At 44.6% G+C, this 15,160-nt stretch overlaps 1 protein-coding gene across 2 annotated transcripts in view; it reads left to right on the top strand.

Annotated features, from left to right (window-relative positions):
• Positions 1-15,160, top strand: part of DENND4B (DENN domain containing 4B) — a 69,447-nt gene that overhangs the window by 37,554 nt on the left and 16,733 nt on the right. For both annotated transcript variants that reach the window (XM_077255113.1, XM_077255120.1), the window contains exon 18: positions 10,916-11,087. In XM_077255113.1, coding sequence (XP_077111228.1) covers positions 10,916-11,087 — 172 coding nt within the window. The remainder of the gene's footprint in view (positions 1-10,915; positions 11,088-15,160) is intronic.

The raw sequence follows: 15,160 nt of genomic DNA, 5'->3' as shown, positions 1-15,160 counted from the left end.
TTCGTTCCAAGGGTCAAGGAAGGGCCTTAAAGCCTCGAAACAGACTATAGCTAGATGGGTGAGAGAGGCCATTATTCTAGTGTATAGGCAGGCAGGGTTATTCCACAGGGTCTGAAAACCCATTCCACGAGGGCCATGGCGACATCGTGGGCGGAGAGAGCAGATGCTACCATCAACCAAATCTGTAAGGCGGCCACTTGGTCCTCTCCGTCTACATTTTTTAAACATTATAGGCTAGACCTATCTGCTACCTCTGATCTCACATTTGGGAGAAGAGTGTTACAAGCAGTGATCCCTCCCTAAAGAGAATACAATCTCTGTAACTCTCGTGGTGCCGTCATGTATGATGGAAAAACACGGGTATTACATACCTGGTAATGTGTTTTTTCATGAGACATGACGGCACCCTTATATTCTCACCCTTTTGATCACGTCATTAGTTGGGTGCATTATTTGTATTATACACTCCCTGGGGTATCGGTGAATAGAACCGTATAGGATGTATTATTTATGTGTACACTAACCAGCGGAGTTCAACTGTACTCTGTAAAACAACTGATGTGGAGAGAGGAGCCGACCCTTTTATCTTGAAGGTTTCCTGTCCTTGATGGGCGGATCCCCTCTCTCGTGGTGCCGTCATGTCTCATGAAAAAACACATTACCAGGTATGTAATACCCGTGTTTTATTTTAATTCTTTTTTTTTTTTTACCAATTATACGGTGCCCAGTCCGTGGAGGAGAGTCTCCTCTCCTCCACCCTGGGTACCAACCGCACATGATCTGCTTACTGCCCGCATGGTGGGCATAGCCCCATGCGGGAAGTAAGCGGATCAATGCATTCCTAGGTGTGCAGAATCCCCGCGATTCCGCAAATTTAATTAACATGTTGCTTTTTTTTCCGCGATGCGATTTTTTTCGCGGAAAAAAAATGCAACATTTGCACAAGAAATGCGGAATACACTGAAAATAATGGGAGGCATATGTAAGCGTTTTTTTCGCGTTTTTATCACTTTTTTATAGCGAAAAAACGCGAAAAATACTGAACGTGTGCACATGGCTTCACTGTTCTCCACTGCCCTTATCTAATCTTATACTTGGTTAACCTCATGCTGCCCCAACCCCCCTACTTACAATGTATGAAACTGAAAGTGAAAATGTGTTGCAAATTCTTAGTAGTAAAGCTCCTCCTCTAGACTAGATGTTTACTAGGTGTGCGTCTTCCAAGCATCTCACAGCTGCTACTCAGAAGAGGAAGACTATAAGAAGTATTATCCTGTCAACAAACTTTGCATCAGTTAACTGTGAGTACATGAGGAATAACAGTATTACTGACCACTATATCAGTTGTACGACCTGGCAATAATTTTGTACAATTGTTTTTAGGAAAAACAATTGTCATTTGGATTGTAAACGCAGAATTAAAAACCTGAGAATGTCAAAGAAGCGTCACATTAAATCAGCTGTATTTGAACATTTCACCATCACTCAAGATAGAAAACATTATGTCTGTCAGTGTATGACAAATGATCCAGACGAAAACAAATGCTGTGAAGCCAAGATCAGTGCATATTCAGGCAAAGATAAAAATGCTCCTACCAGAGCTTCTAATCTAAAGAGACATTTACAGCGCTTTCATCCAGAAGTACTGAAAGCAGTGGATGAGAAAGACTGCATCCAAACCAATGAACCAGTGCCCAGCTCTTCCAGCCAAACAAAGGAGCAGAGAACTTTGCAGCCATCAGTTGCAAGATATTTTGTCAGTGACAAAGTTACTGTGACAATGACAGTAGATACATTTAAAAAACAGATCCTAGAGCTTGTTGTAAAGGATAGTGTGCCTATTTCATTATTTTCACGACCAGCTTTTATGTGTCTGAATGGGGAAATGGCCCGCAAGCTTGGTGTTTCTCTGGAGAGAGAGAGAGAGAGAGAGTATTAGAAAATTAGTTTTCGAAGAAGCTTTTAAACAAAAGGAAGAACTTAAAAAACTCTCAAGGGACGCTTTCTGTTTCTTAAAATGGATGCCTGCACACGTCACAGAGTGAATTATTTTGCCATCAATGTCCGATTTGTTTGTGACAAAAATGAAATAGTTACCAAGACATTGGCAGTAAAAGACACCAAAGCTCATCACACCAGTGAGTTTCTCCAGGTCTTGGTGGAAAAGGTTCTGCAAGACTATGAACTTAAAAAACAGCAAGTTCTTTCTGTCGTAACTGACAATGCTTCAAATATGATAAGTACTAATAAGCTAATGAATGAGAGTAATGATGGTGACCAGCAGCTAGAAGAACATTCTGGGTCCACAGACACAGAAATGTTTGAAATAGAGGAACACAGTATTGTAACTGAGGAGCAAACTGAAGTTGCTTCAGATGAACAGCAACATGATAGTTTAGATGATCTTGTTGAAACTGTGTCAATACGTTCTTTCATTCATCACATGCGCTGTGTTGTGCATACGCTACAGCTGGCTATAAGAGACAGTCTGCAAGAAGGACATGCTGCTGCACTGATTGGCAAGGTGAGAAAATTGGCTACTGTTGCCAGAACCCCTAAAGTGGACTCAATTTTGAAGAGACGTGCTGGAAAAGGGGCAATTATTGATCAAGCCACACGATGGGGCAGTACTTACTTAATGATTCAGCGCTTGGTTGAACTGAAAACCTTTCTTGTAGACATGGCTAACCCTCAACTGACGCTAAATGAAAGTCAGTGGAATCAGGTGACTGAGCTGGAAAAATTGCTAGAGCACCCATTTACAGTGACTAAAAAATTAGAAGCAGGGGACTTAACTCCAGGTATTTTCTTAAAGGAAGACCCTGATATTTCGCCTGTCCCAAAGAGGAGGGTTAATTGCAAGTGGCATTGCTACATCAATGAAACGGAGAGAGGAGCTACTATTACAAAATAACATTCTTTTGGCAGCTGTTTATGTAGACCCAATGCATCGGATTCTTCTAGATGATCAACAGCTAACTAAAGGAAAAGAAGCTCTGTTTGAAATAGCCGTAAGGATGAAAGGGTTGCAGAACAGTCAGGAGGAACAAGAAGAATTTGGTCGTCCTGCCACATCTTCCCCCTCATCAACTGATGAATTTAATTTCGAAAAATATTTGGATCACAAGGACCGTGCAAAGCGTTCCCGCATAGAAGAAGAGTCATCCCCATCAAAGAACACAGCCAGTACATTTCAGCAGAAAATTTCATGTGCACTAAAAGAAATTGAGAAATTTGACCAGTCATCAAAAATAACAGTGCAACAAGCGATTCCTCTGTATCCTGACATTGTCAGAGATGTTGCCCGAGTGGTTACTGCTTTGCCACCAACCCAAGTTAGTGTAGAGAGGTTGTTCTCTGCTCCCAAAATAATTAGATCAGATTTGAGGGCATCCATGAAGGAGGATCTGACAGAGGCAATACTTTTTCTGAGGACAAATTTATAGATTTCTTCTTATTAACTGCATAACAGTGTTTATTGCATATTTACTTACAAGAGTTTATAAAAGTTTATAAAAGTGATTTGCTATATTCTAATTGTATTCTAATATAGTTTTTGCTCTAAGTGGTCTGATTACTTATATGATGGTGAGAAACTGAATAAGCACGATGTTAATATTTTACAACAGTAAATTTATTGTTACGAATTGGCCATTTATGAAGGAGTCGGACTCGGAACCTGATAAAATCCAGGAGTCGGAGTCATAACTGTGGCTTACCGACTCCACAGCCCTGTGTGGTACTGGACCAGCGTGATGTGTTGGTGACCCCGATGTGGTGGGTGAGCAGCGTGATATGGTGGTGACCTTGATGTGGTACTGGAGCAGCGTTATGTGATGGGTGATCAGCATGATGTGGTAGTGACCCTGATGTGGTGGGTGAGCATGTGATATGGTGGTGACCCTGATGTACTGAAGCAGCATGATGTGGTGGTGACCCCATTGTGGTACTGGAGCAATCTGATGTGGTGGGTGAGCAGCATGATATGGTGGTGAGCATCATGATATGGTTATGACCCTCATGTGGTGGGTGAGCAGCATGATGTGGTAGTGATCATGATGTAGTACTGGGGCAGCGTGATGTGGTGAGCCTGATATGGTACTTGAACAGCGTGATGCGGTGAGCCTGTTGTGGTGGTTGAGCGGCGTGATATGGTGGTGAACCGTTTGTGGTACTGGAGCAGCGTGATGTGGGGGTGGCCCCGATGTGGATGAGCAGCATGATATGGTGTGGTGACCTTGATGTGGTGGGTGAACAGCTTGATATGGTGGTGACCCTGGTGTACTAGAGCAGCATGATGTGGTGGGGACCCCATTGTGGTACTGGAGCAGTCTGATGTGGGTGAGCAGCATGATATGGTGATGACCCTGATGTGGTACTGGAGCAGCGTGATGTAGTGGTGACCCTGATGTCGTGGGTGAGCAGCGTGATATTGTGGTGACCCTGATGTGGTACTGGAGCAGCGTGATATGGTGGTGACCTTGATGTGGTACTGGAGCAGCGTGATGTGTTGGGTGGGGAGCGTGATATGGTATTGGAGTAGCGTGATATGGTGGTGACCTTGATGTGTTACTGGAGCAGAGTGATGTGGTGATGAGCCTGATGTGGTACTGGAGCAGCATTATGTGGTGGGTGAGCAGCATGATATGGTGGTGACCGTGATGTGGAGGGTGAGCAGCGTGATATGGTGGCGACCCTGGTGTGGTACTGGAGCAGCGTGATGTGGTGGTGAGCAGCGTGATATGGTGGTGACCTTGATGTGTTACTTGAGTAGCGGGATGTGGTGATGAGCCTGATGTGGTACTGGAGCAGGGTGATGCGGGGGTGATCTTGATGTGGTGGGTGAGCAGCATGATATGGTGGTGACCGTGATGTGGAGGGTGAGCAGCATGATATGGTGGTGACCGTGATGTGGAGGGTGAGCAGCATGATATGGTGGTGACCCTGATGTGGTACTGGAGCAGCGTGATGTGGTTAGCCCGATGTTGTGGGTGAGCAGCATGATATTGTGGTGACTGTGATGTGGTACTGGAGCAGCGTAATGTGGTGGTGAGCCCAATGTGGTACAGGAGCAGTCTGATGTGGAGGATGAGCAGCATGATATAGTGGTGACCCTGATGTGGTGGGTGAGCAGCATAATATGGTGGGGACCCCAATGTGGGTGAACAGCATGGTATGGTGATGACCCTGATGTGGTACTGGAGCAGCGTGATGTGATGGTGACCTTGACGTGGTGGGTGAGCAGCATGATATGGTGGTGACCTTGATGTGGTGGTGAGCCCGATGTGGTGGGTGATCAGCATGATGTGGTAGTGACCCTGATGTGGTACTTGAGCAGCGTGATGTGGTGACCCCTATGTGGTGGGTGAGCAGCGTGATATCCACGTCTGTGGAGAAAATCTAATCTACCCAAAGATTTCATCCATTATAAGTTCATGCTAAAAACATACAACTCTGCCGTTCACCTGTCCAAACAAACCTATTTCAACACCCTCATCACCTCGCTGTCCAATAACCCTAAACGTCTCTTTGACACTTTCCATTCCCTACTCAACCCAAGAGTGCAGGCCCCAACCACGGATCTCCGCGCTGACGATCTGGCCAATTACTTCAAAGAAAAAATTTACCACATTCGACAGGAAATTATCTCCCAATCCCTTCATACCATGCACTGTCCTCCCTCCCCCACTGCATCTAGCTCACTCTCTGCCTTTGAACCAGTTACAGAAGAAGTAGTAATCAGGCTCCTTGCATCTTCTCGCCCAACCACTTGCACCAGTGACCCCATTCCGTCACATCTTCTCCAGTCCCTTTCCCCGGCTGTCACCTCTCGCCTAACAAAAATATTCTGACTATCGCAGCTGACATCCGGCACTAAGTGCCAGGAGCGGTCACAGACCGCCCCCGGCACATTAACCCTCGGCACACTGCGATAAAACATTATCGCAGTGTTCTGGCGGTATAGGGAAGCATCGCTCAGGGAGGGGGCTCTCTGCGTGCTTCCCTGAGACCCTCGGAGCAATGCGATAAGCGCTGGTAAGCCTGCAGGAGTGCACGTCAGATTGCTGATCTGACACAGTGCACAGCAAAGTGTCAGATCAGCGATCTAACACTATAACATGATGCCCCCCCCCCCCCTGGGGCAATGTTATAGTGTAAAGAAAAAAAATAATATTCACATGTGTAAAAAAAAAATAAAAAAATAAATCCTGAAAAAATAAATAAATATATTGTTCCCATAAATACATTTCTTTATCTAAATAAAAAAAAAATAATAAAAGTGCACATATTTAGTATCGCCGCATCCGTAACGACCCGACCTATAAAACTGTCCCACTAGTTAACCCCTTCAGTGAACACCGTAAAAAAACGAGGCAAAAAACAACGCTTTATCATACCGCCAAACAAAAAGTGGAATAACATGCGATCAAAAAGACGGATATAAATATCCATGGTACCACTGAAAACATCATCTTGTCTCGCAAAAAACGAGCCACCATACAGCATCATCAGCGAAAAAATAAAGTTATAGTCCTCAGAATAAAGCAATGCAAAAATAATTATTTTTTCTATAAAATAGTTTTTATCATATAAAAGCGCCAAAACATAAAAAAATGATATAAATGAGGTATCGCTGTAATCATACTGACCCGAAGAATAAAACTGCTTCATCCATTTTACCAAACGCGGAACGGTATAAACGCCTCCCCCCCCCCTTCCCCCCCCAAAAGAAATTCATGAATAGCTGGTTTTTGGTCATTCTGCCTCACAAAAATCGGAATAAAAAGCGATCAAAAAATGTCACGTGCCCAAAAATGTTACCAATAAAAACGTCAAGTCGTCCCGCAAAAAAAAAGACCTCACATGACTCACATGTGGACCAAAATATGGAAAAATTATAGCTCTCAAAATGTGGTAACGCAAAAACATTTTTTTGCAATAAAAAGCATCTTTTAGTGTGTGACGGCTGCCAATCATAAAAATCTGCTAAAAAACCCGCTATAAAAGTAAATTAAACCCCCCTTCATCACCCCTTAGTTAGGGAAAAGTTAAAAAATTAAAAAAATGTATTTATTTCCATTTTCCCATTAGGGTTGGGGCTAGGGTTAAGGCTACAGTTAGGGTTGGGGCTAAAGTTAGGGTTAGGATTACATTTACGGTTGGGATTAGGGTTAGGGGTGTGGTTAGGGTTTCCGTTGGGATTAGGGTTAGGGGTGTGTTTTGGATTAGGGTTTCAGTTAAAATTGGGGGGTTTCCACTGTTTAGGCACATTAGGGGCTCTCCAAACGCGACATGGCGTCCGATCTCAATTCCAGCCAATTCTGCGTTGAAAAAGTAAAACCGTGCTCCTTCCCTTCCGAGCTCTCCCATGCGCCCAAACAGGGGTTTACCCCAACATATGGGGTATCGGCGTACTCAGGACACATTGGACAACAATTTTTGGGGTCCAATTTCTCCTGTTACCCTTGGGAAAATACAAAACTGGGGGCTAAAAAATAATTTTTGTGGGAAAAAAAATATTTTTTATTTTCACGTCTCTGCGTTATAAACTGTAGTGAAACACTTGGTGATTCAAAGCTCTCACAACACATCTAGATGAGTTCCTTAGGGGGTCTACTTTCCCCGCTACTTGTGGGGGGTTTAAATGTTTAGGCACATCAGTGGCTCTCCAAACGCAACATGGCGTCCCATCTCCATTCCAGTCAATTTTGCATTGAAAAGTCAAATGGCGCTCCTTCCCTTCCGAGCTCTGCCATGCGTCCAAACAGTGGTTTACCCCCTTACCCCCACATATGGGGTATCAGCGTACTCAGGACAAATTGTACAACAACTTTTGGGGTCCATTTTCTCTTGTTACCCTTGGTAAAATAAAACAAATTGGAGCTGAAGTAAATCTTTTGTGAAAAAAAGTTAAATGTTCATTTTTATTTAAACATTCCAAAAATTCCTGTGAAACACCTGAAGGGTTAATAAACTTCTTGAATGTGGTTTTGAGCACCTTGAGGGGTGCAGTTTTTAGAATGGTGTCACACTTGGTTATTTTCTATCATATAGACCCCTCAAAAGGACTTCAAATGAGATGTGGTCCCTAAAAAAAAATGATGTTGTAAAAATGAGAAATTGCTGGTCAACTTTTAACCCTTATAACTCCTTAACAAAAAAAAAAATGTTGGTTCCAAAATTGTGCTGATGTAAAGTAGACATTTGGGAAATGTTACTTAAGTATTTTGTGTGACATATCTCTGTGATTTAATTGCATAAAAATTCAAAGTTGGAAAATTGCTAAATTTTCAAAATTTTCGCCAAATTTCCGTTTTTTTCAAAAATAAACGCAGGTAATATCAAATAAATTTTACTCTCATCATGAAGTACAATATGTCACGAGAAAACAGTGTCAGAATCCCTGGGATCCGTTGAAGCGTTCCAGAGTTATAACCTCATAAAGGGACAGTGGTCAAAATTGGCCTGGTCATTAACATGCAAACCACCCTTGGGGGTAAAGGGGTTAAAAAACCATCCCTCGACCAAAACTGTGTGGCTAATTATAGACCTGTCTCTAATCTTCCCTTCATCTCTAAACTCCTCGAACGCCTGGTCCACTCCCGTCTTACCCGCTATCTCTCAGATAACACTCTTCTTGACCCTCTTCAATCTGGTTTACACTCTTTACACTCTACTGAAACTGCCCTCACTAAAGTCTCTAATGACCTACTAACAGCTAAATCTAATGGTCACTACTCCATGCTAATTCTCTTGGATCTCTCCGCAGCATTCGACACTGTGGATCATCAGCTCCTCCTCACTGTGCTCCGCTCCATCGGCCTCAAGGACACCGTTCTCTCCTCGTTCTCCTCCTATCTCTCTGACTGCTCTTTCACTGTATCTTTTGCTGGTTCCTCCTCCTTTCGCCTTCCCCTTACTGTAGGGGTTCCACAATGATCAGTCCTAGGCCCCCTCCTCTTCTCTTTGTATACCGCCCCTATTGGACAAACAATCAGTAGATTTGGTTTCCAGTACCATCTCTATGCTGACGACACCCAATTATACACTTCTTCTCCTGATATCATGCCGACCTTTTTAGAAAACACCAGTGATTGTCTTACCGCTGTCTCTAACATCATGTCCTCCCTCTATCTGAAACTGAACCTGTCAAAAACTGAACTCCTTGTGTTTTCTCCCTCTACTAACCTACCTTTGCCTGACATTGCCATCTCCGTGTGCGGTTCCACCATTACTCCAAAGCAACATGCCCTCTGCCTTGGAGTCATACTTGATTCCGAGCTTTCATTCACCCCCCACATCCGATCACTGGCTCGCTCTTCTTATCTGCATCTCAAAGACATTTCTAGAATTTGCCCTTTTCTTACTTTCGACTCTGCAAAAACTGTGTTTCACTTATTCATTTTCGTCTGGACTATTGTAACTCTCTACTAATCGTCCTCCCTCTTACCAAACTCTCCCGCTCCAATCTGTCCTGAATGCTGCTGCCAGGATCATATTCCTCACCAACCGTTACACCGATGCCTCTACCTTGTGCCAGTCATTACACTGGCTACCCATCCACTCCAGAATCCAGTACAAAACTACTACCCTCATCCACAAAGCACTCCATGGCTCAGCACCACCCTACATCTCCTCTCTGGTCTCAGTCTACCACCCTACCCGTGCCCTCCGGTCCGCTAATGACCTCAGGTTAGCATCCTCAATAATCAGAACCTCCCACTCCCGTCTCCAAGACTTTACGCGTGCCGCGCCGATTCTTTGGAATGCACTACCCAGGTTAATACGATTAATCCCCAATCCCCACAGTTTTAAGTGTGCCCTAAAAACTCATTTGGTCAGATTGGCCTACCGCCTCAATGCATTAATCTAACTATCCCTGTGTGGCCCATTCAAAAAAAAAAAACCCAAAAAAACCTTAAACCATAATCCTGTTCCTCGCATCATGTTCTCATACACTTTTTATACAGTTAATAGCCCTTTGTGTCTGTATTGCTACATACTTAGGCGGTGAACTGGTTCGTGCAGCTTTACATGAACACCCGATTCTTACACCTTGGCTGGTCCAAATAAAGCAATTGTTACCATCCACCTCTCGTGTCTCCCCTTTTCCACATAGTTTGTAAGCTTGCGAGCAGGGCCCTCATTCCTCTTGGTATCTATTTTGAACTGTGATTTCTGTTATGCTGTAATGTCTATTGTCTGTACAAGTCCCCTCTATAATTTGTAAAGCGCTTCGGAATATGTTGGCGCTATATAAATTTATTATTATTATTATTATATGGTGGTGACCTTGATGTGTTACTGGAGCAGCGTGATGTGGTGGTGAGCAGCATGATATGGTGGTGACCATGATATGGTGGTGACCCTGATGTGGTACTGGAGCAGCGTGATGCGGTGGTGAGCCCGATATGGTAATGGAGCAGTCTGATGTGGTGAATGAGCAGCATGATAGGGTGGTGCTCCAATGTGGGTAAAGCAGCATGATATGGTGGTGACCCTGATGTGGTGGGTGAGCAGCATGATAGGGCGGCGACCCCAATGTGGGTGAGCAGCGTGATATGGTCGTGATCCTGATGTGGTACTGGAGCAGCGTTTTGTGGTGGTGACCCCGATGTGTTGGGTGAGCAGCCTGTTGTGGTACTGGAGCAGCGTGAGGTGGTGGTGACCCCGATGTGGTGGGTGAGCAGCATGATGTGGTTGGGGAACCCCAGTGTGATTGAAGAGAGCATCGTGATGTGGTGGTTGGGAAAACCCAGTGTGATTGTGGGGGGCACCGTGATGTGGGGGGACCCCTATGTGGTGTGGGAACCATGTGATGTGCTGGTTAGGAGACCCTAGTATGATTGTGGGGGTCAGTGTGATTTGGAGGAGTACTCCGACCTATTTACTCACCGCTCTGTGTCCTCCGCAGGCTGTGCTGGAGAGTAAATGGCCGTCAAGCAGCCAGAGCGGCCGGCTGCGCTGGGCTAAATTGCGGAACGTTGTCCTGGGAGCCGCCCAGTTTCGTCAGCCACCCTGTCAGCGTTCGCCGGGGTCGAAGACTCCCCTGCCAAGTGGGGACTTGTCAAAAAACAGATCAAGAGGTGAGGGGCCTTCCCAGAACAATGACCCCAAGTCCAAAGATAATAGTGGTGGTGGTGCGAGCGCTGGATGGAGGCAGTTGAGAACTGACCACTGCCGCGTGACATCACTCCTGTCCTGATATAGGGGGATATAAAAAGTCTACATGCCCCTGTGTAAATATTTCAGGATTTTTTTCCACTTTAATGTTGGCCATAATTTGTACAAATCAATTGAGACACAAATGGAAAATATTTTGGGCGGAAAAGATGTAAACTAATGTGGTTGCATAAATCTCCACGACTACTTTATTGTAGTCCCCTGTGAATTTATGGCAGCATTTTGTCTTTTCACCAATGTTTGAGGGATCCTGTTCTCGGTAATGTCAGTATTGTGCTACATTTAGGTCTCATCTTGATGACGTCTTCACAGTGTCCATGATCGACCTGATGCCAGTGAAATGTCTTTGTAGTTTCTCCTGACTGACAAGTTTTCACAATGAGATCCTTTGCTGTGTTGTCAACTGTTTGACCTGAAGATGTCAGGAAAATCATCTGCGCAAATTTACTTTTTAGACCAAACTGACTATCTCAACAAACCGTTCTCCATAGAAGAAATTAGTGACATTATTAGGAATCTGGAAAAAGTTAAATCACCAGAGGGTTTCAATAACAAATATTATTCCACCCTTTTAGAGGCGATCCATCCTCTACCAAAAGCTATCGGCAGATGTCCATCTTGAATTCTGATCTAACAATCTAAAGGCCATTGCTATTTGAGTAAAGTTAGGCTAGTTTCACACTAGCGTTTAGCCGGGCTGCGGAGGGATGCGGAATTCCTCTGTGAAGCTCCGCCCACTGCCGCGCCTCTTCATTCAGCCTTGCCTACGGCTGCATGTTGCGTGCGCACCCTATCTTTAACATTGGGTATGCAGGTCATGCCGCTGTATGCGGATGCCTCCGCATGCGTCGTTTTGATGGTGCGACGACCTGCGCCAAACGCAACGAGTTGCAATTTTGTGCAGATGCCGCACCGTCAAAACAACGCATGCGGAGGCATCCGAATACAGCGGCATGGCCTGCGTACCCAATGTTAAAGATAGGGTGCTCATGCAGCCGTAGGCGGAGCTGAATGAAGAGGTACGGCAGTGGGCGGGGCTTCACGGAGGAAGTCCGCAGCCCGGCTAAACGCTAGTGTGAAACTAGCCTTAATAATCCCCAGTTTGATCCACCAGGATCATGTGGCTTTCATAACCAACAGGCAAGCTTCAGATGCCACCCGTAGATTAATTAATCTTTTAAACTTATTGATTCTGACAAAGTACCTTCCCTGCTCCTGTCATTGGATGCGGAAAAGGCCATTGACAGAATCCATGATGGTTTTTTTTTCCAAAAAAAACTTTTAACTGCCCAATATTGAAAGGAATTGTGGCTCTATATAATAATCCAGCTGCTTGAGTGGTCTCCAACACACATCAGATACTTTTAAAATTTCTAAAGGCACCAGACCAGGCTGTCCTCTGTAATCCCCTATTCCTTCTCATGACACCAGACCAGGCTGTAATCCTTAATTCCCAATTCCTTCTCATTGGCATCAGACCAGGCTGTCCTCTATAGGCCCCTATTCCTTCTCATGACACCAGACCAGGCTGTAATCCTTAATTCCCAATTCCTTCTCATTGGCATCAGACCAGGCTGTCCTCCGTAATCCCCTATTCCTTCTCATAGCACCAGACGAGGCTGTCCTCCATTATCCTCTATTACTTCTCATAGCACCAGACGAGGCTGTCATCCGTAATCCCCTATTCGTTCTCATGGCACCAGGCAAGGTTGTCCTCCTTAATCCCCTATTCCGTCTCATGGCACCAGACCAGGCTGTCCTCCGTAATCCCCTATTCCTTCTCAAGGCACCAGACCAGGCTGTCCTCCGTAATCCCTTATTCCTTCTCATGGCACCAGACCAGGCTGTCCTCCGTAATCCCCTATTCCGTCTCATGGCACCACACCAGGCTGTCCTCTGTAATCCCCTATTCCTTCTCATGGCACCAGACCAGGCTGTCCTCCGTAATCCCCTATTCCTTCTTATGTCACCAGACGAGGCTGTCCTGCGTAATCCTATATTCCTTCTCATGGCACCTGTCATGAACCGGGCGTGTTTGGTTGCCCCCAGTTCGTTCTGCTGGGAATTATTTATATCCCACTTCCCAGTTCCGGTTTGAAACTTGCAGCTCTCTGGCGCCTGCTTACCCTCGTTCAGGGAACTGCACCTAGGATAATCAGTCGCCAGAAAGGCTGCCTGCTATGTACTGGCTATTGGGCGCACACTGCAGTAAGGGTTATATAATTATTCCCAGCCTCAGCTGAGCAATACATTTATAAACCCCGTTCTGTCACTGCCAGCGTTACCCAACAAGCTCCCTACAATCTGCTGCCACCAGCTTCTATTTTTATAACTAATAGCGGGTCAGGAGCCAATCCAATCAGTAGCGAAATTTACTTCAGAGGACGCTGGAGGTACGTTTTAGAGCAAGGAGGACGAGACTAGTAAATATTATAACTTTTACTATAAAAAGATTAGGCAGTGTTTACAAAAGTACACTGTGTTCCAAATTATTATGCACAAAGAGTTTAGCAGTGATAAGGTTAGAATTTTTTTGTTTGTCATTTAAACTCATTGATGGTGATGTGTGTCAGGGCTCTTTATATCACTGAAAGCAATTGCAGATAACTGTGCAAATTAGTTTGGCAGGTGTGTCCAAATAAAGGCAAGACTACTTAAGAAGGCTGTTCCACATTATTAAGCAGCCTACATTTTTTGCCAAAATGGGAAAGAAAAAGGATGTGTCGGCTGCTGAGAAGCAACAAATTGTGGAGTATTTAGGTCAAGGCATGACTACAATCAACATTGCCAAGACACTTCATCGTGATCATCGCACAATCAAGAAGTATGTAGCTGATTCCCAGCACACACGTGTGCGTGCTGATATGGAAAAATTGAGGACTCTTTCCAACAGGCAATTGCGTAAGGTTAAAAGAGCAGCTGCAAAAATGCCTTGTCATAGCAGCAGACTAGTTTTTGAAGCTGCTGGTGCCTCCAACGTCCCCAGAACAACAAGATGCAGGGTCCTTCAGAGGTTTGCAGCTGTGCGTAAGCCATCCTGTCGACCACCTCTATCCACTGCACACAAGCAGAAACGGCTCCAGTGGGCCAAACGATACATGAAGACTGACTTCCAAACTGTTTTGTTCACCGATGAGTGCCGTGCAACGCTCGATGGTCCAGATGGATGGAGTGGAGGATGGCTGGTTGATGGACACCCCATGAAAACACGGCTAAGGCGCCAACAAGGAGGAGGTGGAGTAATGTTTTGGGCTGGAATCATGGGGAGAGAGATTGTCGGCCCCTTTATGATCCCTGAAGGGGTAAAGATGAACTCCATAATCTATGTGGTTTCTAAAACAACACTTCCTGCCATGGTTCAAGAGGAAGAACCGTGCTTTCCGCAGCAAGATCATTTTCATGCATGATAATGCACCGTCTCATGCTGCAAAAAACACATCTGCATCTCTGGCTGCTATGGGCATAAAAGAGGACAAACGTATGGTGTGGCCACCATTTTCCCCTGACCTCAACCCCATTGAGAACCTCTGGAGCATCATCAAAAGGAGTGTCTATGATGGCGGGAGGCAGTTCATATCTAAGCAGCAGCTCTAGGAGGGTATTCTGTCCACATTCAAAACAATTGAAGCAGAAACCATCCAAAAACTGATAAATTCAATGGACGAGAGAGTTCAGAAGCTTCTTTCGAACAAGGGGTCCTATGTGCAAATGTAACATCACCTAGAATAAAGTTTTCACTTGAAAACTGTTTGATTTCATTTTGTAATAAGCTGATAATGCTTATAACTTCACAATTGAACATTTTTTTTGTTCAAAATAATAAGAAAAAAAGGTTGAAAACTCTGCTGTGCATAATAATTTGGAACATGCATTTTGAGTGTTTATTTTTTTTTTTAAAGATACTGTTTTCATAGGCAGTTTGTTCCAAAACATTGCAATTATACTAGAATAGTAGATGACTGAAAAATAACAATGA

This window comes from Ranitomeya variabilis, chromosome 1, assembly GCF_051348905.1.
Source record: "Ranitomeya variabilis isolate aRanVar5 chromosome 1, aRanVar5.hap1, whole genome shotgun sequence".
Lineage (NCBI taxonomy): Eukaryota > Metazoa > Chordata > Amphibia > Anura > Dendrobatidae > Ranitomeya > Ranitomeya variabilis.
This window is presented reverse-complemented; position numbering and strand designations above follow the sequence as displayed.